This window comes from Fukomys damarensis, unplaced genomic scaffold (assembly GCF_012274545.1).
Source record: "Fukomys damarensis isolate Sample0158 unplaced genomic scaffold, DMR_v1.0_HiC HiC_scaffold_12, whole genome shotgun sequence".
In the NCBI taxonomy this organism is placed as follows: domain Eukaryota; kingdom Metazoa; phylum Chordata; class Mammalia; order Rodentia; family Bathyergidae; genus Fukomys; species Fukomys damarensis.
Window position 1 is genome coordinate 29,194,218 of NW_022900924.1, and position 26,519 is coordinate 29,220,736.

Genomic DNA, 26,519 nt, shown 5'->3' on the forward strand with positions numbered 1-26,519 from the left:
TTTCTATTTTAGCAAACTTATTTTCATTATTGGTTCTTTGTCATCCTTAAGCTTTCCCCACTTCCATCCTATATATGGGTTTGGTGCTGTGGTGTTGGTCTAAAATCCTAGCTACTCCAGTGGCTGAGGTGGGACGACTTTCAATTGGAGGCCGATCAGGGAAACATAATGAGACCTTATCTACACATAGGCAAGAAAACAACAAAAATCACTGTGTGCTATATATATGAAAATATGGGTACAAACATGTATGGATGTATATGTATACATTTATAATGTATATATTTAAAATTTTCCATGATTCCTTCCTGGAATTTTAAAGTTTCACTTATTTACTTTTAAAGTCTGATCAGTAAGAAGTTTATTTTGATTTGAAATATAAAGTATGCCACTTCTTATATTTGTTGTGAAGAGCATGGATATCCTGTTTGCTCAATGTCAATTATTTTCTTATCTTATCATTACCCTTTTCCCCTAGAATTTTCTTCACTTTCACATCTTATTTTTTTCTATGTTAACTTTAAATTTAGCTGATATAATTTCTAAAAGTTGCTATTTTAATTGAAATTGCTTTAAGTGTATAGAATAATACACTAGTATTAATAGTGAAAACTGGCATCTTTAAATATTCAGTATTTCAAAGAATAAAGCATCATTTTCCATTTATTCTAATCTTTTCTCTCAATTGCTTCATAATTGCTACAAATAACATTATAATTTGTTTAAATGAAGACCAAATAAAGTCAAGTCATTACAATTTGTTTGTGTCTCTCAAATCTATTTTAAGCTGTCTCCTTCCCTGCTTCCCTGCCCTTTATTCTCAAATTTTGCTGAAACTGGATCATTTTTGCTATGATTTTCACATTATTCGATCTTCCTGTTTCCCTTGGTGTTGTTTCAAATACTCGCCTGTCTTTATTTTGTTAAGAACACTACATGGGAGATGACTTATCCAACCCTTTTTGTGTCTATTCTTCAGCAGCATTTTAACCTTTCTTTTGTATTAGTTTTCCTTATTTCTTTTGAGCGTTTCCTAGAATTTTTAAGGATATAACCTCTGTGGAGGGCAATTTGGCAGTATTTATAAAAAATTATAAGTACTGTGTCTTTTGACCTAGTAATTTAACTTCTAGGAATTTATCTTGTGGAGATAATTGCACACCTGTGAAATGATGTATTTTAGAAATTACTCATTGTGGTATTATTTGTAATAATGAAAGACTGAATGATCTAAATCCCAATTGGTAGGGAGCTAATTAAAAATTATGGCACATCTATAAAGTGAAATGCTGTGAAGTTGATTTAAAAAAAGAGGGAGTTCTTTATATAATGAAAGGAAATAGTCTCAATGTATTTTGCTAAATACAAAATGAGTTTGCACATCAAGTATATTGTGTTACTATTAAGAAAAAGGGTAATACTGCTTCTGCATAAGATCTTTGGAAAATAACACTGATTGGCTCCACTGAGCACTTCTATTTGCATTTTGAAACTTTGATAATCCTAGAATTTATTAGCAGTTCCCAAGATACTCTAGGTTCCAGCCATTCACGTGTAGACTCTCTGTAAAATAAGAGAGTATTTCACAGTACAGTGACCCTCGCTGGGCAGCCTGTCGGCCACATAGCTCCAGTTCAGCTTTATCGCTTACTGGGATTATGAAACAGTTTTTAAATCTGTAGATCTGTCACTATGTAAAAATCTATGGTGCTTATGCCAACCTAATGACCAATATACGGTCATTCTCTCCAGGGCCAATTATCAGTATTTTTTTTTTTAAGGTGAAGTTAGGAGAACAAATTCATTTTGTTCTAATTTCCTTATAGCCAAGTCTCATCTGCATTCTAAACTCTGGCAAATACCTGGGGTCATTAAAATTTTCTCTGCAATTTCTCTGACACGAGTAGCTTTAAGTTTCGGAAATGCTTAAGACAATGTAAGTAGCAAGCCAAAAGTTAAAAGCCAAGAAGCTGACGTCCTTGTCTGCATTTCAGCAGGCTCTTCTCAGATGGCACAGCAGTTGACAGAGGTGGAACAATGTGCCCTGACAACAGGCCAGGGCAGTGCATGCTGGGCACTGACGGTCCATAAACTATTCCTCAACTCTACCTGCTCCGTAATGAGAAGAGCTCTGTTATGTGAGGATCTTGGCACAGGACGGCTTCCTGCCAGTGAAGACTGTTAAACTTTAACTCAATTCAGAAGAAAATAATTAAACCCATTTTTCTCCCAATCTGTGAAAATTACAGTGGTCCATTACTATTTTAAGTGTTTCCTGGCGAAATATAAAACATCACCAACTTTTTTCCCACTTCTGCCCCGCATTATCCTTGGCTGACTTTCTTGACACATCTTTCTACACATTTCTCAAAGTTGTTATTGTATTGTAAATGCTGTTCTGAAAACTATGGGGGAAAATGTAACCAGAGTAGTTTCACAGTCTTTTTTATATCCATATATATTTTACTTCTTTGCCTACACTCAATGATTAGAATTGCAAGTTACCTTTTCAGTCATTCGCAGTAATGAACAAGACCAGGATACCAGTATCTTTTAGAAAAACCTGGGCCAGGGATGTTGCTCAGCAGCACAGCGCCTGCCCGGCAAGTGCGAGGCCCTGGGGCTTGATTCCCGGTACCAAAAAAGAAAAGTGAAAAAAAAAAAAAAAGAAAAAGAAATTCCCTTATTGCAATATTTATTCCCTTATTGCAATATTTATAAATAGAGTTACCAGGCAGATATTTTCAGGTAGAAGTAACCCAACGCTAGTCAATGTCAGGAAAAGTTCTTATTTGAAGGTTATGGGAGCAAAATCAAATCAATAAAGTTATTTTTGACACATTCTTACTTTCCCTCTCACCATTCTGTAGTTCTGAGAAATAATGTTTAAAATGTATGTAACTTAATTTCCTCAGGTTAAGTAAATGTGAATCATGAGTATTTTTGTGATTAAGAAAAATAAACTTAATTCATGTTGATATTCTCTATCAATGAGAGAATTATTTCTGTCAGTTCCTAGCACTTCTAGTGCAAGATGAAAGAGTTCTTAAAGAAAGTCATAGTAAAGGTATTTTCCCAGATTTCTAAATTAATATCATTTCTTAAAATATCAAGAAAAGCTGTGTGGAATATAAAGCCGCAAAATAGCGTATGAAAGTTCTAATCTTCTGCCTGACACAAAAAATGCTCAGAAAGTAGCATATGAAGTTGCCAACATTTGACCACTTTAACATGAAAATGGCACTTTCATAAAACTAAAGCTAATAATAATATTCTTCTGTCTTAACTTGGTGTCAAAATTCCATTAACCTGAACTGTATTACTGAAAGGTCATTCAGATTTTGGGAACATTACGGTAGCCAAGCTAAGAGAGCAGCTTTGTGTGAACTCCAAGCCTGGAACAAAGGGAACCTGTCTATCTCATCTCAAGAGAGTTTAGAATGTCCTTCGCCCCTCACACATTCTGCTGTAATATGAGCTCACAGACTGTAGCTAGCGTAGCAAAACAGTAATAGAAGAAGCTAACACTATAGTGAAGTATTGTGGAAGGACACACAAAATTCTGAGGGGGGAAAAGAGAAAACAAATAGAAGGACTATAAATATACTCTATTTTGTTTTGTTTTGTTTTTTGAGACAGGGTCTTACTATGCAGTGAACTTGCAGTGGCCTTGAATCTCCCTCATCCCCCTGGGTGCTGGGATTACTGGCCTGTGCCACTACGCCCAGCTAATAAATATAATCTGGTATAATTTGATCTGGATACTTTGATGTGTATGTCCACCAGCACTATTACTTTCCTTTCTTTAGTTATCATTGTATTGCAATAGTGTTTTCAACTTAGAATGTACATTATAAATAAGACAAGTTTTAAGGTGAATTTGAATGCTATCTATGGAAGTCTGTATCATACAAAATAACTTACCTGGAAATTTTACATCCTCTGCAGCTCTTCGGGATACATTTAAATGCAGCTTTTAACGCATAAATGATTTAAACAAGAGTTAGTTTCAAAATTCTTCCATTAATAAAATAATCAAGAAATAACATCTGAGTATTTTCTGATTTTTCAGAGACATAGCCAACTTTTAAAAATTTTGTTACTGAAGCAATATTTTCACAAGGAAAGATTAGAACCCCAGTTTTAAAAAACCTGATTGAAAAATTAAGTATGTTTTTGAGCAGAGTGTTTCTAACCCAAAGAAAATGCATTCCAGGTAGATCATTTGTGTCCTTCTGTTTTCTTCTGTATCCTTAGCACGTACCACAGGGCATGGCACATAGTTGGCAAGAAATAGTATTTGCGGAAGGAATAAAGTGAATGAAATTTTAGGTGTCACATTCACATGTGAATATTTCTTTGGTTCATTAAACATCCTTTGTACAGAAGAAGCTGTTCACTAAAAATGATTCAATTTCTTGCCTCTTGAAATGAGGGGGTCAAAAAGTATTACAGAATAAACATCCACAGATTTTATCTGGGAGAGAGCAAATAGTAAAGATTTCTTAAAATATTAATGGATAAGTTAAGACCATTAATGCCTGGCTTAGTGCTAAGATGGCCTTGGGTGACATGTGCCTTTCATTGATGGTCACTTTTCACCCAACTCTTTGAAGCTACTTGCTGAATTTTTGACTTAGAGCTGTGTGACACTTGTTTTGTTCTCCTGACACAAATCCAAAGAAATCATTCATTGTCAAATACAAATTCTCCCTAATTGGGCCAAGGGAATTATTTTTTACCTTTGTATGGAAAGCCCAAATTCCATTTCCAGGAGGGCTCATGACCTGCCAGTGCCCTGGAGTTTTTTGGCATTAATTTTGTTTTCCATTGTAATTGCCTGCCTTAATCAAAAGATGTTAGAATTCAAACTAGAGCTTTTTTATCATTTTTTAAATAAAAATATGTTTAGTATAGAAATGTTTTCTGGAGTTCATATTACTGATTTTTCTGTGAATTTGTTTTAAATACTTATATTATGAGCTCTTTGCCCAAGAAGCAGTGTTACAAAAGTTCATCTGTTTAGCTCACTTCTGTAGCCTAGCTCTGTATAGTCTAATGCTATAGCCACTATCAACATGTGGCTATTAATTAAATTTAAATAAAGTTGGAAATTTCGTTCATCAGTTGCACTAGCCACATTGAGGAACCCAATAGCCAGCCACAAGGGGCAGTGGACAAATACATATATCTGAGATTTCTATCATTGAAGAAAATTCTATTGGGAAACAATGATAAAGACTTTCCCCTTGATCAGATTTGAGTCAGGCTCTTCTGAGGCCTCTTTTCAACTTGACTGTGGCCTTGAGCTGTATCCTGTGTCTGCTTAGTCAGGTTTTGTAAGAATCTGGTTAACTAAGCAATGATCTTCTACCCTGGAAATCTAGTAAAATCCCTCCCCAACATCTTAGATAAATTATTACTCTGGCCTGCTTTCAACAAAAATCCTGTCAAATAAGTTTACCAGAATCCCCTGTACTCCTTGTTTTCTCTCAGTAATTTTCCAAATTTTTCATCTACAGATCCCCACCTTGCTTCTTGGCTATAAATTCCCACTTATTCCTGCATTTGGAATTGTGTCCAATTTCTCCACTATGCAAAAGGTTCATTGCGAAGTCCCTTTTACCACCTTGAACAAGTGCCATGGATATATTTTTCTTTAATAGAGTTGTTGCAACTTTTAAAAATGTAAAAATATTTTAACCTTCTATTTCAGACACTTTTTGTGCCCTAAAGTGGCAAAAGTGTTGACCAGATATTCACTTATTCAACATATATTTATTGAGTTAAAATAATACAAATAGATACTGTAATGCACTGCTAGATGAGTGATATTGTCACCTAAGGAGGCTCTTGGAAAAACTCAAAGCTTCTTGGAAGTCTCAGGCAGTGCCAAAGAAAGGGAGTCTTCTCTTCTTAGTCACAGTGCATCTTTATTCTGATTAGCTTGCTCTTGCAGCTGAGGAATTCATACTTAATTCAGTAAACATATAACAAATCACTTTAGAAATTCTGAGTTTTGGTACCACACATTCCCTTGGACTTTCCTTTTGTGTACAGGCAAAAGACTCAAGAACTTTAGACCTGCAGCATAGCTAGGTCAGTACAAGTTGCTATGTGATCATTGATCACTAGATCCAGGTGCTTTCAAATCATTCTGGGGTGTTACTGGTGCAGTACCAACTCAATGAATAATTAAGGCATGTGTCATGAATGAGACAAGGCTAACATTCCAGTTCTTTTCTGCTTTTATCTTTGGATTATCTTACGAAAGAGTATTTTTTTGAATGAAAGCTTCTAGCTTCAAGAATATTAAAAAGATAGTTATTTTTCAAAAGTTCTACCTAGATTTTCATTTTAATATAAAATGAACACATCCAAGATTTTAACTCACTAACCTACATAGAGAACTAATAAAATGTTATGACTAGTTCAGGAAGAGCCGCAAGGCAGACAAGTAGATAAGCCTATCAGAAACACCAGAATACATTTGCTTAGATGCAAAACTGATCAATGTACACAGGACCATAATTAGTTGCATCCCATGATTCATACATAATGTGCGCTTCTTGGACAAGAATCATTTTTATCCTTATCAGTCTTCTACAATTTATAGGGCAGTACAATTGTTTGAAGAAAAGCCCCAAACCTGTAGAGTCAGATAACCTGTAAGTGTAGATAACATGTAGTTTTTAATTCAAGATACCTGATCATCATCTGGTTCATTTCTTGCATATTTTTTAATAAATTAAATCTTTATAGGTTGCTCTTTAGAACTGCCCTTTTGGTCTACCTGGAGTTTTCCCAAGATGACCTGGTTTGAGAGACACCTGAGGCGCTTTCCATTTTGCCTGATTCAATGGTACAGAAAAAAGAACAAAAGCATCTATCCCATTGAAAACTGCAAGTTAAGAGTACGTGGAAACAGCAACCTTGTGCTAGCTATTTGGAGGCAGAGGCAAATAATGAAAAAGGAAATAAAATAAGAGAACTCAAAGAAGAGCCAGATGATTGATGGGTAAATACCATCATCATAAAAAAAAGAGGCACACGGGTAATGTAGGCAGTTTAAAGGACTGGTAAATAATTTTAGGGGAAATGAATGGACCCACAAAACAGAAATTACCTTCTAAAATTCTCTCTGCAATGTGAATGAGACTGAGAGATCAGCACTGTCTTATGATAAAGTTGGTCCAGATGTGGTTACATTCCTCAGTCTTCTTTCTTGAGGGAGATAATCCAATTTCCCAGAAGAGATGAAGGAAGCTGCACTCTTTTTCTTTGGCAGGTCCTATCTTAAGGCAAGTAATGGATATCAGAGTGAAAACCTTTCCAGCATCTGATGTTTAACCAGGAACTTTAGTTCAAAATAGCCAGCACAGCAGGGGGTCATAATGTAGGGTATTATTTTCTGAGCCCCTATAATGTCAGAGTTTATGATGATGGAATTAAACCTCTTGTTACTTCTTTATTTCCTTGGTTCTGGCCCATTGGTTTTGACAGACATCTTAATTGAATAATAGCTTTTTTTTTTTTTTTTAAAGGACCACTTCTTTAAAAGCTGTGGAGTATATTTCTTCATACCATAGCATATTATCCTTTCAGGACCAAAAATTTAAGTCTAAACCTTCTTAACTTTCATCTGGATCATTTTTGACCATCACTTGTCATGCATATGTCATAATCAAATTTCTGATTGAACATTTTGAACACGATTGAGGTAATCGTAAGGCATTTTAAAGAATATTGAGATATTCTCTATACACACACTTTTACTTAATTATATGCTTAAGATTATACAAGTAATTTTAAAAGCTACTAGGAAGACTTTGACAACACCTGAGCAATGGTCCTCATTGTAGCACCCATGGATCATTCACCTTTTCTTGCTTCCCAAGCCCTGTGATTTATTCTGAGAGATTTGGCAGTTTTTCTGATTTTAACTTTTAACTTTTGTCCTGCTTGGTATCCAGCAGACCTTTGTGTATAATTCACAGAGGAAAGAGGTCTCTGCTTGCACCTATTTATTTGTTTATTTATTTATTTGCACGTGTCTTCTATTCTTGGCTCTTTTGTAGGACTTTTTTTTAACAAGAAAATCAGTAGTTAATTTTTTGAGTGAATATTGGCATTACTTACAGTATCTGTTCTGTTCCGCATACACCGAATGTCCTACTGAGGTCAATTCCAGTGTCAGGTATAAGGACAGTTCAGCTGTGACAGGCAGCACCAACAGACATGAATCAGTGGTGTGATCAAGGGTTGATTGGTAACCTAGAGTTCATACTTGCCCAGACTGTGACACCCGCCTAGGAAATGACAATTGTGTCACACCTTACCTCTCTGCCTGAGCCTGTCCATGCTAGTTTCTTTGGGCATTGTTTATTAGATTTATTCTAACTTCAGAACATCAAAATTAAAGGAGACAAGGAATATCACGCATGTAACAAGAAGGAAATTTGCTGAATTATAGATTGCTAAAATATAGATATTTTCCCACAAGATGATAATCTTTCCTTTTTAAATTTTTTTTTTCTTTTTTCACAGATTTCCCAATTTCTTGCTGTGTATCTGTTAGCCTATTTCTTAGAAAAGCGGGGGGAAAAGGTCTGGAGATTTCAACCTGTAAAAAATTTAGCAGCTAATCAAACTTTGATACTAATCAAAGTTAAAACAGTGATTTCCAAATAGTTTTCTAAACACATATGATAAAGCTTTTCACTAATGTATGACAAAATGAAGAAAGGTGGTGCAATTTCATGAACTCAAATGTACCTGCTGTAAAGGACTATCATATTTTTATTTTGAGTACTTATTCTAGATTTTTAGTAATGTTGTTTTGGTGGCTTTCCTCTGCCTTCTCATGTATTTGCTGGGGAAAAAAATTTGAGCAACCTCGTGCTGGTTCACTCAATTAAAAGAATAAAGACCCTTTGCATGCAATAGTTGAGAATTAACAGCCTAGAGGACTTCCAGCACAGTGCTCTTTGTATTATGTACCTCTTCTTAGTTATTTCCTATGCTTTTTTTTTTTCTTTTTAGAAGGAAAACATCCTTCAGCCATTTTTCTCTGTGGCTAAAAGGGGCCTCCTTTTTGTTTTTTTTCTTAACTCACAATTATAAAATCATTTAAAAGAATTAGATCATCAAAATCAATAAGATGGATTTATGAATACTTGATCTCCTTATAAACAGCATTAATTACCAGAAAGCTTTTAAAAATAATACTGGCTTCTATTTTTGAAATTTCTCATACCTCAATTACAAGAAGATACAGTTGCCTGACCTATTTTAATGAAGTGTTTTAATGAAGTATACACATTCATACATGCACACAACCTCCCTCACACAGACAGCAAGGACGAAAAATTCATGAATTAATAGTTTATTCATAGCTCAAGTACTTCTTCTATCTTTTCTACCACTGCAGCATTATCTACTACCATTCTGGTGCTTCAGCTTCTTATACTTTTTAACCTAAAAAGATTATATTCAGTTGCCTGAAATTAATGAATATTCAAAGTAATTCTCCATGTAGGAGTAATTCTGTTAGTAATTCTGTTGATTATTATGGTTAATAGTGAGGCCTTGGCATTCTGTAGACAAGTATTAATATTTGTCTATACTGTTTGTCATCCAAACAGTAATGTTTGGATGCTATCTTTTGTGATTGTTCAAGGTGGTGTACTTGTTGTTAATGCATCATATACCCAGGTTGGTGACAGGACCACTTTGTTGCAGTGGAAAGATGACCTCATCCTCAATAAGGAAACACTTTATCAAAGGGAATAAAAAATGGAAATGAGCTACTACTTCTAGGTTCAGATTAAATTGGCCTGGAAAATTGAAAAGCTACAGCTTTCTTGGTATTCTTTCCAGTAATAGATTGTGTGCCTTTCCATTTGTCCTGTACTAATTTGAAAAATGTTGATTTGGCCCCTACTATGTGTATTGTATTGTATTGTTTCTGATTAGCCTAATATATACAAAGAGGTGTGCCTTTCTGTTTGTGCCTTCAAAAAGCCTAAGACAAGAGATGATACATGTGTGAAATTATCTCCTCTGGAAGCACTGATGTCAGATAGAGATAAAAATGTATCAGTATTTTAGAGAAGGAATTTTTCTTTAACTGAAGAACTAGAAGGATATTCATGAAGTGGAACACAACATTGAGGAATAGTAAGGATTGGAAATTCTGGAACTGGGATGGAGTTGTTCTGGTACACAAATCAGCAACATGAGAGGGAAATTCTATATATGTGACACAAATCTGATTAGAGCGGTAGATGTGTAGAAAAGCAATGAGTAGAAAGTTATGCTCAATCACAACTCCAAGAATTATGTTCAAGACTAAAGATTTTTGCGCTTCAGTCTACAGGTTCCTGAGGTTTTATAGATGTTAGAATAACTCAGTCATATGTAAAGGTAATTGATCTGGACGCTGTTTCTAAGTTGTGTTGAAGAGGCCAGTAACTAAGGCTTCAGAAAATGCTTGGGAGCTGTTGGTGTAATCCTTGAAAGGTATTAAACTACTACTGTGGCGTGAGAATGACCATTGGATGATCATAAGGAGAAGTGTTGGGGATGCAATATGAAATAAGTGTTGCCAATTCATTGAACATGAGGGGAAAAGACTGAGAAGAGTCAAAGACTAATATTGTAAGAGAAGAAGTGACTTTGATTGATAAAGGTTCCTATTTTAGCCCCTTTGCATTCCATAAATAGCTGAAGAACAGTTAATGATGTAAATCAGAAACAAAGGTAAAAATAAGTCAGAACTAGATTTTTACTTTTGTTGGACTGTGAGTAGGGCTAATAGTGGTAGGATCTTTGAGAGTTCACCACCAGTTATGAGAAGTAGATACCGAAAGGAGAGCAGGGCCAGAACTAGATCCATGGAGAACATCTACATTTAGAAGGTATGAAAAAGAGGAGAAATTCTGTCCCCAGCTGAAAACACTCAGAAGTAGTCAGAGGCAACTGAGATACAGGCGCCCAGCAAACAGGGACAGGGTAGGTAGGATCAGAGGAGCTGGACTGGCCTAGCAGAGGTAAGTTTGCCTAAAAGCTGAAAATGTTGCCTTCAAAAGAAGAAAAGCTCTTGACTGTGGCTAAATGTGTGTTTACAGAGCACAGAACTTTCAATCTTTAAAGTTTCCTGGAATGACTTCTGCTGCTCTTCACAACCACAGGCTTCTAATTTCCTAGCAGGATGTGTAATCATCACCCTGCTGCTCTGCTCACCACCCTGGCAGAGTACTCTCCCACGGATACAATATGTGCTTTTTCAGAAGTCCTCTAGAAGCCCAATGCTATGTAAGTGTTTTGTTATCTCTGTTTTCATCAGAAAAGAAAACCTGTAGAATTGTGGGTTCACTAAACACACCTTTCTGCATCTGGAGCAGCTGCTCTAAACCTTTTCTCATGTTGAGGTCAGTGAGCACCCTGGCCTGAAAGTAATACTTTGTTACCTGTGGGCATGCATTTTTCTGAAGGGTTGATTTACTCTTCTGGTTCTTATGAATGATTCCTTTTCTTAAACAGATAAGAACTACTATGATAGATTCTATACTTTTGCACAATGATATGAGTTCTTCTAGGATAAGAGACTGTTCTTACATATTTTTATGTACCATACCATCTTGGTTGAATGCATGGATGTGTTAGTTACTTCTCTTTCTCATTGCTAAGGCAAAATAATCAATACTCAAATTTAGAAGAGAAGGCTTACATAAGAAGAGTAAGCTTATGTGGCTTACAGACTGTAGAGGTTTCAGTCCATAGTCAGCTGACTCCAAGGCAGGGAGGACAAACAAGCATGGCAGAGCAGAAACAGCATGGCACACACAAGGCAGAAAAAGAAACAAAGGAGAGTTTAACAGTATCTTCCCTTTTTATCTTATTCAACTACCAGGATAAAGGTGGTACCAAACGAATCACTCACATGTAGTGGTTTATTAACCATAGGCCCTTAATCCCAGCATCACACATTCCAGAATCAACTATGCCTGAAAAGAAGTCCCACTTCATCTCAGTGAGGCTTTGGGGGGACATCTAAGTATAAACCATAATCTCTCTCCCTGGCCCCCCAAAGACTCATGCATATTCCTTTATGCAAAGAAGTATTAGTCCATTTCTAAAAGTTGCCAAAGTCCTAATAGTTTCAGCATTGCTGAAAAGTCCAAGATTTAAGATAAACTCTGAGATTTAAGATAAACTCTTAGCTTCAAGCCCCTGTACACATGAAAAGAAAGTCAAACACTTCCAATATTCAATGGCACACGATAGACATATACCATTCCCAAAGGTACAAACAAGAGGCTACAAAGTAAGTCCAAAATTCAGCAGGCCAGACATTCCATTCCACAGTTCCACTTCCAGCATCTGTGGTAATCTGTGGCAAATTGTGAACTCTGAAGGGCTTGAGTGGCTCCGTCCCTATGGCATTTCTGGTGGTTGTAGCTCTCTTGGGCTGGCTCTGCTCCTTCCTTGCAGCTTTCCTCAGACATCCATGCTCCTGGATTCTGCAAAAGTCTGGGATCTTCACTGCACCTTTGGCTTCAGTCACAGATTCACATATTGCCCTGACAAGGTAGCGCATTGCCAGGCCTCCCAGGCCTTCTTCTGAAAACTGGGTGGAAACCTCCCCATCCCACAACCCTTCATTCTACATGCACCTAAAACCAGTGCCACGTGGATGATACGAAGATCTGCAGCCAGGTGGAGCAGTAGCCTGGTTTCCTTCCCTCTTGGCTGTAGGGCTTGAGCACCTGGATCGCTGAGCACTCTGAACCCAATCTCGAGGAATAACTTCCCTGAGCTGCCATTTTGGAACAACTTCCTTAGGTTGTTGCCATTCTGCCGCATGGTGTAGCTGCCTTTATTCTGGAACATGGTGTTCTGGGCTTTCTTCGCAAGGCAAAATCTTGCACCTTTACATTTCTGAAACTGTGAAAGGTGGAGTCTGGCTGCTTCCTGTGATGCCCTCAGGCCATCTTTTCTGTTTTCCTGTTCCTTCTCAGCAATCAAGATCTCCTCTGCTCTATCTTTTTTTTTTTTAATTTTTTTAAATTTAATTTTATTGAGTTTATTGGTACATTTTAGGGATACAGTACAGTTACATTCATTGTTGGGATCATGTACCTTTGCTCTATCTTTGCAGTCTACAATTTTACAATTGGTACATTAGGGATACAGTACAGTTACATTCATTGTTGGGATCATGTACCTTTGCTCTATCTTTGCAGTCTACAATTTTACTGGAGCTTCCTTTCTGATCAAACTCAAAATGTTTTAAATTATTCTGTGCTGGGCTTTTTGCTCTTGATTCTCAACATAGATTTGGCTAAAAGCCCTCAACTATAACCATATCACTGCCTCAATATTCACCTGCCTTGAAATTTCTTCTGCAAGATTTAGTCCATCACCCCTAATCTAAGTCTTAGACAAAGTCTCTGGATGCGAACAAAATGTGTATAAATTTTCTGCGAGGCCATGCACACATCTGCTGGAGTCTAATTCTACTTCAGCTAGCAGCTCCAAATCTTCCAGCAAACTCTCTTAACGTGAGCAAAGTTTAGACAAACTTTCTGTCAAGCCATAACATACATCTTCTGGAGTCCAGCAGTCAATGCAGTCCTTCCCAGCAGAAACCTCCTGAGCCTGGTCTCTACCGGCTTTCTGGTCTCATGAGCTCTGACCAGAATCTCCCATACAAAACAGCCTAAAGCATTTCAGAGCTTCTTCTATAGTCAGTGTCTCTGGATCTTTCCTAAAACTTTTCCTTCCCACAAGCCAGTTCCAAAGGCTTTTGAGCCATATGGCCAGGTAATGTCACAGCCATGACCCCACTTTTGGTACCAATTTTGTTGTAGTTCAGGGTTTTGGCAAGGCAATACATTAAATACAGGACACAATTTATAGGATTATTTTAGGATAATTACCCAAAAAGATCAAATGCAAAGGAGTGCAAGAGATTAACTGCACACTAGGGGCCTGAAGAATCTACCTGTGGGCCTGGATCACAGCAGTTTCCCACACAAGTCCAGCTAAAGGCTTAGAATCCAAGGCAGTGTCCTCCATGAGTCGAGCCACTGGCCTAGAGCAATGTCTCCTGCTTGTCCATATTGAGAATCTATGCCTGGAAGGCCCAAAGGCCAGTGGTGGATGTCAGAAAACCTACCATGGTGAGATGAAGGATTTGTGACCCCAAGCTGAGGGATCCACTTTGGAGCCAGGAAGTAATGCTCACAATGAAGATCAGAGCTCCCCTGATGAAAGCAGCAGTCATTCCCAGGGACAGCGAGGCCCCGAGCTCCTCTTCTGATGAGAACAGCCTAGTTCACATCAGGAAAACCATTTGCAGCAAGCTTCTCCTAGAAAATCAACAGGCCAAGATCTTCCCCTCCAGTTCTCTTTTTCTGGCTATTGGTAACAATGCTCAGATGGATCCTCCATGCACAGACCACACTGATTCAGTTCAGCTGGGTGTTACAAGTTGACCATTACTCAATCCTCTACAATGGATAATGGTACTACAACAGATGACCAACAGGAAAGATAAAAATATTTACTTTGGATTTATAACTTTTTGTTTAGTTGGCAAATACTCATAATTAGGAACCTTTTAACTTCATAATAATGCCCACTATTAGAGAAACTTGCAGTTTAAAATAAGTAGTTCTCACATAATTCTCTATGGGACTTCTTTAATAGTTTTATCGACTAAGGAATACAGCATATTCATTTCACAAATGAGAAAGTTAAGCTTGAGAGATTGCATGTGACTTGTTGAAGGTGATATACTATGATAAGAGATCTGAGACTGAACCCAGGTCTTGTTCCTTAATTCTTCTACCCTACTTGTCCAAAGACTGGAGAAGCAGTTTACTTTGCTGATTAAAATCTCTTGAGGATTAATTGAGCTCCAATCCTGCTCTGGCACTGCTTAAATGACACTGGTCAAAAACTTGATAGGGGCCAGGGATTTAGCCAGTGGTTGTGCAGCCTGCCTCACAATCACACGGTCCCGAGTTTGATCCCTGGAACCAAAACAAACAAACAAACAAACAACCCTAAGACTATATATCCGCTTAAGAAAAGGGGATAATAAATAGCATCCATACCTACAAGGTGGTTAAAAAGTTTAATAAGATAACCTTTGTAAGTACTCAAAAATGTTAGCTATTATTACCTCATGAAACATTCATTTGAAAATGAAAATGCATATGAGTTTATAATAGATTTAGCCTTATTTTCTGGTATGTATTGATCGGCAATAGATTAATTTTTTCCCATGAATAAAATACTTTTATTAGCCTGAAATACAGTGGTTCCAAAGTAACTGTATTACTCAGTGACAGTTATAACTATTGTATAGCGAATTTAATTTCTTAGTTTTACACTAGATCACATCAGACAAGAGTAATGAGGCCCAGTTTAGGCTTTTACAGAGTAGAGTTAGGATGGTACATTATACTGCATTGTGTAGTGTACCCCAACTGTACTTTAGACCAGACTACTCAATAGATGTAGGGAAATATTTCTTTCTTAATTTCCATGATTGCCCATCTGCTCCTATTCTTATTTTTCATTAAATTAGAAATTGCAGGCCTGATTTAGAACTTCTGGCTCAAAGATTATTAGATATACACTCCTCTTCAGTTAAATGTATATGCACCATTACTTGATTAATGGAAATCATTAATGCCCAAGCCTAATTAAATACAATTTTTCAAATGTGTTTGCTCAATACTACTTTATATATAATGGGGAAAATACTACTTTATGTATTATTTTAATGATGAATTCATGATTGAGAACAAATAAGTTACTCAATTGTCTGCATAACAGTGTATAGCTTTCCTTTTATAGCATTGACAGAATGGGAGAATACAAAGAAAAGAGGAAATCCTGTCCCAGTGTGTACAAATCAGGCTGTTTGTGGGGAGACAGGAGCTGCTGGAATACTGGCACGGCAAGACACATAAATGCTAGTCAAAGACATCTGGGCACTAATGCTGCTTCCTTTTACCAAAACAAATATGGCCTCAGTGTGATTCTAGAAGCAGATAAATCTGAGAGTTAAACATACTAAATGGAATCGGCAATCTGTTGGCATAAACTGAAATGGTAACATAAACCGAGTATAAAAGGACAAAGCTGAATCAAGAATTCAGCTGCATTCTCAGTGTTGGCAGGAGGTTCTCCCTGCTGAAAATGGTCACGGAGAACAGCACCCTCACAGGGAAGCAGCACGTGAGGAACAGGCCCCACGGATGGGCTGTCTCTGCTCCTCTGCTGGGTCACCACGTCCTATGAGTTCCGCAGCTGGGGATGAATAAACTGGGCCTTGGGGCCAGTGTGTGTCTGATCTTGTTCCACCAGTTGGGAACCCAGCTACAAAGCATATTAATTTTGTTAAATGTAGTAGATGGGTAAAGTGGTATTTCAATAGCTCATTTCAAGTCCAGGAAGCATCTTCTGGTTTTCATTATAGTTTTTCTAACCTATGTAATGTAGTGGAAGCAGGTTGGTTCAAAATCATGATCAAAATATAGAGGATGAGACATGAAAAGAATTTAAATATAACAGAATTACTTGTATATGTATCTATACATCCTCAACTTTATGAAGGCTAGAATCATAACAATCTTATTCCTGGAACAATCCTAGAACTTCGGCAGTATTATTTGTTTACTTGACTATTGACTTTTAAAATGTAGACTTTCAGGGTTAGGGATTTAGCTCAGAGGAAGTGCACAGGCTTAGCATGTGTAAAGCCCTGGGTTCAGTTCCCAGCACACACACACACTTGAGGGCTTTCCAATGTGTACTCTAATGGGGATTTTATTACAGATATATTAATATTGTATGTGTTTTGAAAGGTCTGATTCATTTTATCAAGAAATAATTCCTGATATTTTTTCTGTACTATTTCTCTGAGAAAATTAATCATTAATATGTAAATTATTCTTTTCTAAGCTTGAAACCATTCCACTATGGCTGTCCTTGGGCTATTCTCTTTGCTGATTCTGCAAAGTGTGGTGTTTGGGGCCACTCTCCCTGATGAAACCAGTGTTGAAGTGTCAGTGAATATGTACAACCATCTTCGAGCCATTGGGGAAGATGAAAATATTCTCTTCTCTCCAATGAGCATTGCCCTCGCAATGGGAATAATGGAATTTGGGGCTCAAGGGTCTACTCTGAAAGAAATCCGCCACTCAATGGACTATGACAACTTGAAAACTGGTACGTGTGCTTCAGTCTGATTCCTCAAGGTGGTTTGACTTCAAACTTGAACTTAGTCATTTTGTCATATGTTGGAGGCAGCAATATTTACAAGAGGTGGGAATTATGATATTGAGATGTTATGGCTGGAACAATTAAAAAATAAGAAAGAATTTAGCTCAGTGGCGCCATGCCTGCTTTGCAAGCACAGGTCCTGAGTTCGATCCCCAGTATTGGAAAAAAAATTAAAAATAAGAAAGACGTTAATTTCTGCTTCTATCCATGGCTGAGTCTAAAAACTTGCATTTCAAAATTATTATTATTTAAATTCTATTGTGATAAAAATAAACTATTCCAGAGTGCCCAATCTATAAGGAAAAGCTTGTATTATTCAGTTATCATGCAAATACATGAAAAATTACAACTTTGATGATTCATGTTTGAAAAGGAACATGGTTAAGACTATTTTTTTACTTAAAATCAACTGTGTCTCCATTTTTAAAATAGCATACAAACATTTATTGAAATGTTACATTATTATAAAAATTATATGTATCAGGGAAAATTTCTAGCCAAAAGATATTTTATAATCATTTTAATATGTATGATTTCTATTTTAATGCGTCTAATGTGCATATAAATTAACTCATTAGAGAATTAATAACTATGACAATTTATAATGGATTTTCTAGTTATAATATTTAAAAAGTCTAATGATAGTAAAATCTAAAGAAATATCTTGAATTTCTTTTCTTTTTTTTTTTTTGGTACCGGGGATCAAACTCAGAAACTTGCAGGGCAGGCACGGTGCCACTGAACTACCCCCACCCCCTTTTAAATCACATTCAGGCTGGCCTTGAACTCACTACAATTCTCATGGATCAGATTTTCATGTGCTAGGATTATAGGCACGAGCCACCACGCCTGGCAAAATTGAACTTTATATAGATAATTCAATGGAATTTCCCATGATAATTATAAAATAAGAATAATTTAAAGAAAGCAACGCAGGGCCGGGGATTTAGCTCAGTGGTTCTGCCGCCTGCCTTGCATGCGCAAGGACCTGAGTTTGATCCCCGGTACCAAAAAAAAAAAAAAAAAAAAAAAGCCTGGCAAAATTGAACTTTATATAGATAATTCAATGGAATTTCCCATGATAATTATAAAATAAGAATAATTTAAAGAAAGCAACGCAGGGCCGGGGATTTAGCTCAGTGGTTCTGCCGCCTGCCTTGCATGCGCAAGGACCTGAGTTTGATCCCCGGTACCAAAAAAAAAAAAAAAAAGAAAAGCAACCCAAGTGCCTTGAAAGAAAACTACTGAAAAAATTTGTGCTTTGAAGATTCTAGCAAGATGATAATGAAACAAACAAACAAAAAAATTGTATCAGTTGAAAATATTAAGCTACACAGATTTATATAAACACCTAGAAATAATTCAAGCACCAGAACCTTGGTACCATGGCAAAGTGAGGAGTAAGCCTGCTTGTTTTACTTGGGGCCAAGTCCTCCTGTTGTCCCTGACTGAGTTTTAGTGCTCATCTACTCCTCTTGATCATGGATGTTCACGAATAAACTTGTTCTTTGTTATCTTGCAGGTGAAGAATTTTCTTTCTTGAAGGATTTTTCTAATATGGTAACTGCTGAAGAGAGCCAATATGTGATGAAAATTGCCAATTCCCTCTTTATACAAAATGGATTTCATGTCAGTGATAAGTTTTTGCAAATGATGAAAAAATACTTTAATGCAGAAGTAAATCATGTGGACTTCAGTCAAAATGTAGCTGTGGCCAACTACATCAATAAATGGGTGGAGAATAACACAAATAGTATGTTCTTCTTTTCTCTAATAGCTCAGTTTAACCATTTTTATTTGTGGAAGTATTTGTTCCCTCAATCCTGTGAATTTTGAATATTAGACAGCATTGAGTTGAGTGTCTTAATAATTATTTCCTGTAGATTATATCATTTATTAATGAACTTTTGAGAAAGAAGTTAATTTTTTAACACTTATAGAATTTTGCTATTGATCACCTGAACTCTATGCTAATTGACAGATTTCCTCTGCAAAGTAAAGTTAACTACTGCATAGAATTCTGCTTGAGCCAACTAATAAATTCATTACTAAATAGAATGACATTTGGTGATTCTTTTAATAATAGTTAAAATAGAATTAGGTAAAAATCAAAATTTAAAGATATTTGTTAGCTTTAGAACAGCAAAACTTGATTGGCAATAAAAAATGAAATATTTATTTTTTAAAAAAAAGCAGCCCATTTTAAGCTCAAATAAATGGGAAGGAATTAGAACAAGATGCACTCACATTAATGGGCATGGTGGCACATGTCAGTAATCCCGATACTCTGTGCAGCTGAGGCAGAAGTATCACAATTTTGAGCCCCATTTGAGCAATTTAGCAAGACCCTATCTCAAAAAGAAAAACAAAACAAAACAACAACAGCAACAACAACAAAAAAGCTTGTGATGTTCCTCAGTGCAAAGGCCCTGAGTTCGATTCCCTGGCTGCATTACCCACAGAAAAGCACTTATATTAAAATTTTACTTCTAATTCATATTTTAAAATTTATTTCAGATCTTCAAAAGTTTCATATTTTGCTTTTTAAGTTCTTAATCCTTTTTGGGGGGATGGGATTGAAACAGTCTCACTATGTACTTCACCTTGGCATTGAACTCACTGTGTAGCCCTGGCTAGCCTCAAACCTGAGGCAGTTCTCCTGCCTCAGCCTCCCTGAGTTCTGGGATAACAGGTGTATGCCACCCCATTGGTTGGCTCAGATGTTCCACCTTTTACCATTTTATTTTCTAATTTTGAAATTAGAATTTTGAAATTGAAATTAGAATCTAAAAAATGAGATAAAGGTAGATTATTATAGCTCTAGATTAAATTAATCCTTAATGTCAAAGCTTCCAAAGAAATGTCAATCTAATTTTTGTTAGTACAACAAAAAATAAAAAAAAAACAAAACATAATCAGATAAGATTCATCCAATAATTGACATTATAGGCATCTATCTTAAGAAGTACTACGACAAATAAAATAAAGAGACTAGAGAACATATTTTGGTCCTATGATTTTCAACTATGAGACAAAGTTGTAGGATAAAGAAACTTAATTTGAAGGGTTTTTTTTTTTAGCATTCAAGGAATAAACCAGGAATAACAATCTACCTGAAATATATTGAATTATTGAAGTCTATTTTCAAGCTCTTTTAGGCACTTCCAGCAAACAACACAGAACAAATAGCTTTCAAAATATGTTTGAAAAGGAACATTTCAAATGATAGAAAATAAGGCATCATGATTTAAATTGGCTTTCACTCATCTGTTTTCACCTAGTCAATAGTGATTGTTATGTTTGTAGAAAGATATCCGATCTTCATGGAGAAAAGTTGGAGCTGGATGACATTTAATCTTGCACATTGTTCAAGAATCAACTTAGAAACATTTGCGTGCTCACTCAGTGTTAAGACATTGCAGCTACAAAGTGGGAAGTCTAAAATTCTATTTCATGTGCTGCGTCCTTTGTATGTCAGGATGCTGCTGGTATTACTTAGGGTGGCATTGCTGTTTTGCATATCCATGTTTTTTTGGTTTGTTTGTTGTCTGTTTTTGGTACTGGGGATGGAACTAGGGACCTTGTGTTTGTGAGGCAGGTGGGAGAACCACTGAGCTAAATCCCTGGCCCTGGCATTGTTGTTTTGAATGTCCTTAGTTGCTAACTACATAATTGTGTGTGTGTGTGTGATATTTTTTTCTTTGAAAGTAAGATATTTTTATGTTTACTATACATGTATTATACAATATTTATGAAATCCTGTATCACATAGTGGTTTGATAACATTCCATACCCTTCATTTTCCAATTTAATATGCATTTCTATCTGTTTATTTTTCCCTAAATAGATCTGCTGAAAGATTTGGTGTCCCCACGGGATTTTGATGCTGTCACTCACATGGCCCTCATCAATGCTGTGTATTTCAAGGGCAACTGGAAGTCACAGTTTAGACCTGAAAATACCAGAACTTTTTCCTTCACTAAAGATGATGAAAGTGAGATCCAAATTCCAATGATGTATCAACAAGGAGAATTTTATTATGGTGAGCAGTTTGGGGTTTTATTTCTTTCTTCTTGTAGTACATGAATAAATTTTAGAAAAATAAAAATTAAATATTCACTACTCAAACTCTTTGTCAGTCTAATCTGGGCTAGAATTCAAATTTCTTACCTGCATTTTCAAAGGCTACTTGTAATTAGATGTTGACAGTTTTCCAATATGTTTCCTTAATTCCTATATCTGATCATAACTGCTAAGTGGCTTTTCATCTGAAAACATCTGGCATGATTCAAGAACATTATGATTTACTCCACAAATCACTGCCTTTGGAATGTTTTTCCTTGAACTGTATGATTCACCAAACACTTAATTTAGGCTCCTTACCACTTTTTGAATTACAACAGTTCTCACACAGTCATTTAAAATTTTTTTTATTTAAAAATTTAAAAAACATGTATGGCCAGAAATAATTGTTCATTCAGTTTCATTTACTGATTGACTGTACTTTGTGATAAAATTTAATACCCTTAATATTGTTTTCAATGATGTTTCTTTGGTCTCTTCAATTAAGTGTGTTATTCCTTTCTATGTAATAAATCAAAGTATAATAATTTAAGTCATAAGCAGAAATGTAATTTTAAGCCAAGTGTATGTTAGAACCAATAGTCTATTCTATTTAAAGTATATTGTAATATTAAAAGACTATAACCACAGCAAATCTAGCTAATAGTCAAAATATGAAAGGAAAATACACATTTGTATGAAGACAAAAATGTTTAACGTAAAATCTACTATAGAAAAATGTTCATTAAAAAGCATTACACTAATTTTTGAAAACGGAAATTTTAAAGCAGTGGCAGAAAAGTCAGCTTTAAAGACTGTTGTCTGCAAGCCTAGATAATTTCTCTAAGTTCATAGAATCTCAAGCCTAATAGAATCTCCAATTGCCTAATTTCAGATTTTAATCATCATAAATACATTGGACCAGTGATGGAAAACCCACTGGAGCTTCCAGAAATACAAACAGCCTGCTGTGGTAGGCATGCCATAGGGTTGCCACCACTGCACTAGACTATTGTAGGATGACTAGATTTCATTTTAGCTGTATAATTGTGGCCTTAAAACTTGTAGTTGTGGTAATATCAGAGTACCAGGTATTACAAAGCCAACTCCCTTTTTAGGAATCAAATGAATATTGTTAAATGTGATTTATAGCAACTTGAAGCCACGGTTTATTTTTGTAACCAGAGTTTTTATTGTTCTTTGTAATATGCTTTAAATATTTTGAATTATCTCACTTAAAAGTAAAAATAAATCTACAGAACATGTTTTGACAAATGTGAAAATATTCTGGGGATTCTAAAAGTAAATTTTGCAAGGCTCTGGAACATTAAAATTCATTTAATTTCAAGGACAATTTTCTAGATGCCCAAAATTCTTATTTTCTATATGCTATTTCTGAAAAAGTCCTAACAGAATTAAATCTTTTAAAAGCGACTTTTGACGTGGAACTTTTACGGCCCTTCTGTCCTTTTCAGGGGAATTTAGTGATGGCTCCAATGAGGCTGGTGGTATCTACCAAGTCCTAGAAATACCGTATGAGGGCGATGAGATAAGCATGATGCTGGTATTGTCAAGACAGGAAGTTCCACTGGCTACTCTAGAGCCGTTGGTCAAAGCACAACTGATTGAAGAATGGGCCAACTCTGTGAAGAAACAAAAAGTAGAAGTATACTTGCCCAGGTGAGAGGCTCTGGTGCAACTCCTCCCACAGCAGGAAGGGAAGGCGGTCAGTGAAGGTGTGACACAATGAAATTCTTTGTTTTCCTCCTCCTCCTCCTCTTCTTCCCCTCTTTATTCTCCTTTTTCTTCTTGTTGGTATTCTTTCATATGTTTGCTTCCCAGGCATACATGTTTACTTATTGATTCATTCAGTCCCGAGACTGAGATTCAGATGTGATTCGATAGTCTTAACTTTATTTTAGAAGATTTTCAATCGATGTTCTCTGAATATTATTTTCATTGACAGTCTTTTCATTTCGTTATTGAAGGTGACTGTAGCTGGAGGGAAAGTAATCTTTGGCATTGTTGGCAAAACTGCGTGCAAACCACTGTGCTAGGTGCTGAGAGGCAACCGAAAATAATTAAGAAGAAGCAACTCTGCTAAAAGCCCTTGATGTGGCTGAAACAATAAAATCCATGAACAATCTTTAATATCCTGACTGCCATTCACTTCTTCAACTCCACCTCTGCCAATCAGCACATCACCATTTTGTAGCATGCTCTCTCCACATGTGGCTGTAGATATTCTACATCCATCATGCCCCTTTCACTTCTTGAAGTTTCCATTTATGTTCCTAAAATGCCCTCCTCACATTTCCTTGCCAGATATTAGTCTTATCCTTCGGAGTCTTCTCCGATCCCCGTCATTCTAGGAAACCTCCCCTGAGCTGTCTGTTGGAGCAGGTGTCCCTCTCTCATGCCTCATTTTTGCACCTCCTCATTATTGCCGAATTCCGTCCCACAATAATATCGCTGTCTATGAGTCCTGCTTTCCTTCTGTGAGTTCTTCTGAGGCAGAACCAATTTTCTTCACCAGAAAAGAGATACAGTAAATGTTTGTACAATAAAACTCAGTTGATGATACTGACTCCATCACTGAATACCTTAAAACCTAGTAAGAAAGCTAGATCAGTTAACACATACAGCATGTTTACAAACATACTGTGTAAAGTTAGGTCAGACCACAAGATACACCAATAAATTACAAATAAATATACGTGTATATGTGGCAGGACAGTTCTAACACTCATTCCAAATTAACAAAATGGTTCAAATGTAATTAGTCATCGTGAAAATACAAAAGTGATAAGGCTAAATAAGTTATAAATGATAAACATTAACGCTAAATTATTTAAAACTCGACTCATTTTTAAAAATTTAAAGTGTTTATTATTGCGTTTTGCAGTGCATAATGCTTACATTCACATGGGGAGTTGGTAATGTGCATAGCACAGTTATTTCTTCTTTCGTCCCCTTCCCTTCCCTCTTGATCCTCCTTTGTTCCATCTCTTGGTCCCATTTCCAAATGAAAAAGATCTGTCTCCCTTTTTCCCATTACCGTTTCAATCTTTTATTTTGTTCTTGAAATCATTAACTCATTTATATTTATTCTGATGTAGGGAATCCTCAGGAAGAGAACAAGCCTGAGGGGAGGAAGAAAAGAGACGGAGATATTGGGATTGAGGTTGATTAAAATATATTAAATGTATGCACCAACTTCCTAAAATAGGCCCAATCATCATGTAATATTAACAAGCACTCATAACATTTTTTTAAAAGTTACTTATATAAATGCCTATTTTCACAAAAGCTTAGCTGATACTTTGCTTATGTTACTGAAAGAGATCTATTTGGAACTATAGATATTTTTGGCTAGAACATATTTTTGGCTAGCCATTACCATCCGTAATATATAGTCATACATTTCTCAGCTTGCTTATAAAAATTAAGGTAATCCAATCTGAGTCTTTCATGTTTTTTTCCTCTTTGGCTAAGATATTCAGCATGAATCACTTTCCATGAGAATACATTTATATTAAAAAATTCCACTGTAAGCCTGCTGTCATGGATAGTCAATGAATATCTAACAAATAATGTTACTGTAAAAATATATGATAATTGAATCTATGCTTTTTAAAGTGGTGTTGCAATAGATTTTGAAATATTTAAGATTATGAATGATTTTTATAATTAAAACAGTTTCTTAATATCTTAAAACTATATATAATAATTGATTCTTATGAAATAGATAAACCATATATCTTAACTCCAAAGTACAATTTACTTTCAAACGTTAATATGAGTTTAAATTATATTCTAAATCATATCTAAAGTTTTTAACCATTTAGTCCATATTAACGTTCATCTGTTCACCTTTCTTTATTAAAATTTTATTTTTTGTGGCATTTTCTAGGGAATTCCTTTTGATAATATTAGAAATTCACTAATGTTCATGATTCCCTTATTAACATTCATAAGTTAAGGACAGTTCCTCCAAATGCTTTAATTCTGTGAAGGTATAAAGTTGTTGAGTACTATTTTAATAGAATTCTAAATGAATGCTCAATGTTTATTTATTTACTTATTTATTTTATTGAACTCAGGACCTTGTGCTTGTGAGGCAGGCAAATCCCCAGCCCCCTAAATGAACGCTTAGTAAGTATCATATACTAACTCAACCACGTTCATTAGAAAATGTGGCCCCTGGATCCTGTCCACTGAGAAATTGAAGGCTGCAGCACTAGAAAGTTCAATTTTCATTTCCTATGAGATGCTCTTCAATTATGAAATAGTTTAGTTCACTTGCTCATATTGATGCCCGTTACTAAACCAGGCCCAGCTAATTACCGTACATACATTTTTCCAAGAGTTTTACAAATTCCCTCTGCACGGCTAATGCACATATGGGGACTTTAAATAGCTAGATTAGATAAATTTGGTTTCCCTTTTGAACAGAGTGCAAGTTTTCAAATACTTAACGTGATCTAGTAATCAGTGGGAAACTATCCTCCCTCTCCATTTTACAGCACTAAACATTCAATGAAAGTAATGGTTTGTGTGATCCAGTTTTAGCATTGGTAAAAATCTTTCTTTCTTTTCTTTTTTTTTCTTTCTCTCTTTCTTTTTTTTCTTTTTTTTTTTTTTTTTTTTTTTTTTTTTTTTTTTTTTTTTTTTTTTTTTGGTATCAGGGATCAAACTCGTGTCCTTGCACTTGTCAGACAGGTACTGGAACCACTGAGCTAAATCCCCAGCAAAATGTTTCTAATAGCTCTATTCTTGGGTTTATTCAAGTGTCAGTCTTTAACGATTTAAAGATTTATTCACATATATATATTCTGAAAATGAAAACCTAAATTCCTACAATTTGATCACATTCTTGTCCTGCTTCACAGAACTGATGTTTACTTTCTACTATACTAGAACTTATATAAATATTTCTTTTTTTTTTTTTTAATTGAGATTATTGGTACATTTAGGGATACAGTACAGTTACATTCATTGTTGGGATCATGTACCTTTACATGGCAAGTCTTGATTCTCATTTTTTTCCCATTACCTCTGCCCTCCCTTCACCCCCTCCTCCCCTCCCCATCTACAAACACTTTATTTTCATCTTTTCATTCTCTCACATTTTTTTCTTTTCCCTTTTTGTT

General features: G+C 35.7%; 1 protein-coding gene across 1 annotated transcript in view; it reads left to right on the forward strand.

Moving 5' to 3' along the window:
• The window catches only part of Serpini1 (serpin family I member 1), an 87,877-nt gene that overhangs the window by 29,642 nt on the left and 31,716 nt on the right, over positions 1-26,519 (forward strand). The window contains exons 2-5 of the mRNA XM_010606688.2: positions 16,984-17,250; positions 18,827-19,057; positions 21,152-21,346; positions 22,842-23,046. Of these exons, the coding sequence (XP_010604990.1) occupies positions 17,001-17,250; positions 18,827-19,057; positions 21,152-21,346; positions 22,842-23,046 (881 nt within the window). The 5' untranslated portion in view covers positions 16,984-17,000. The remainder of the gene's footprint in view (positions 1-16,983; positions 17,251-18,826; positions 19,058-21,151; positions 21,347-22,841; positions 23,047-26,519) is intronic.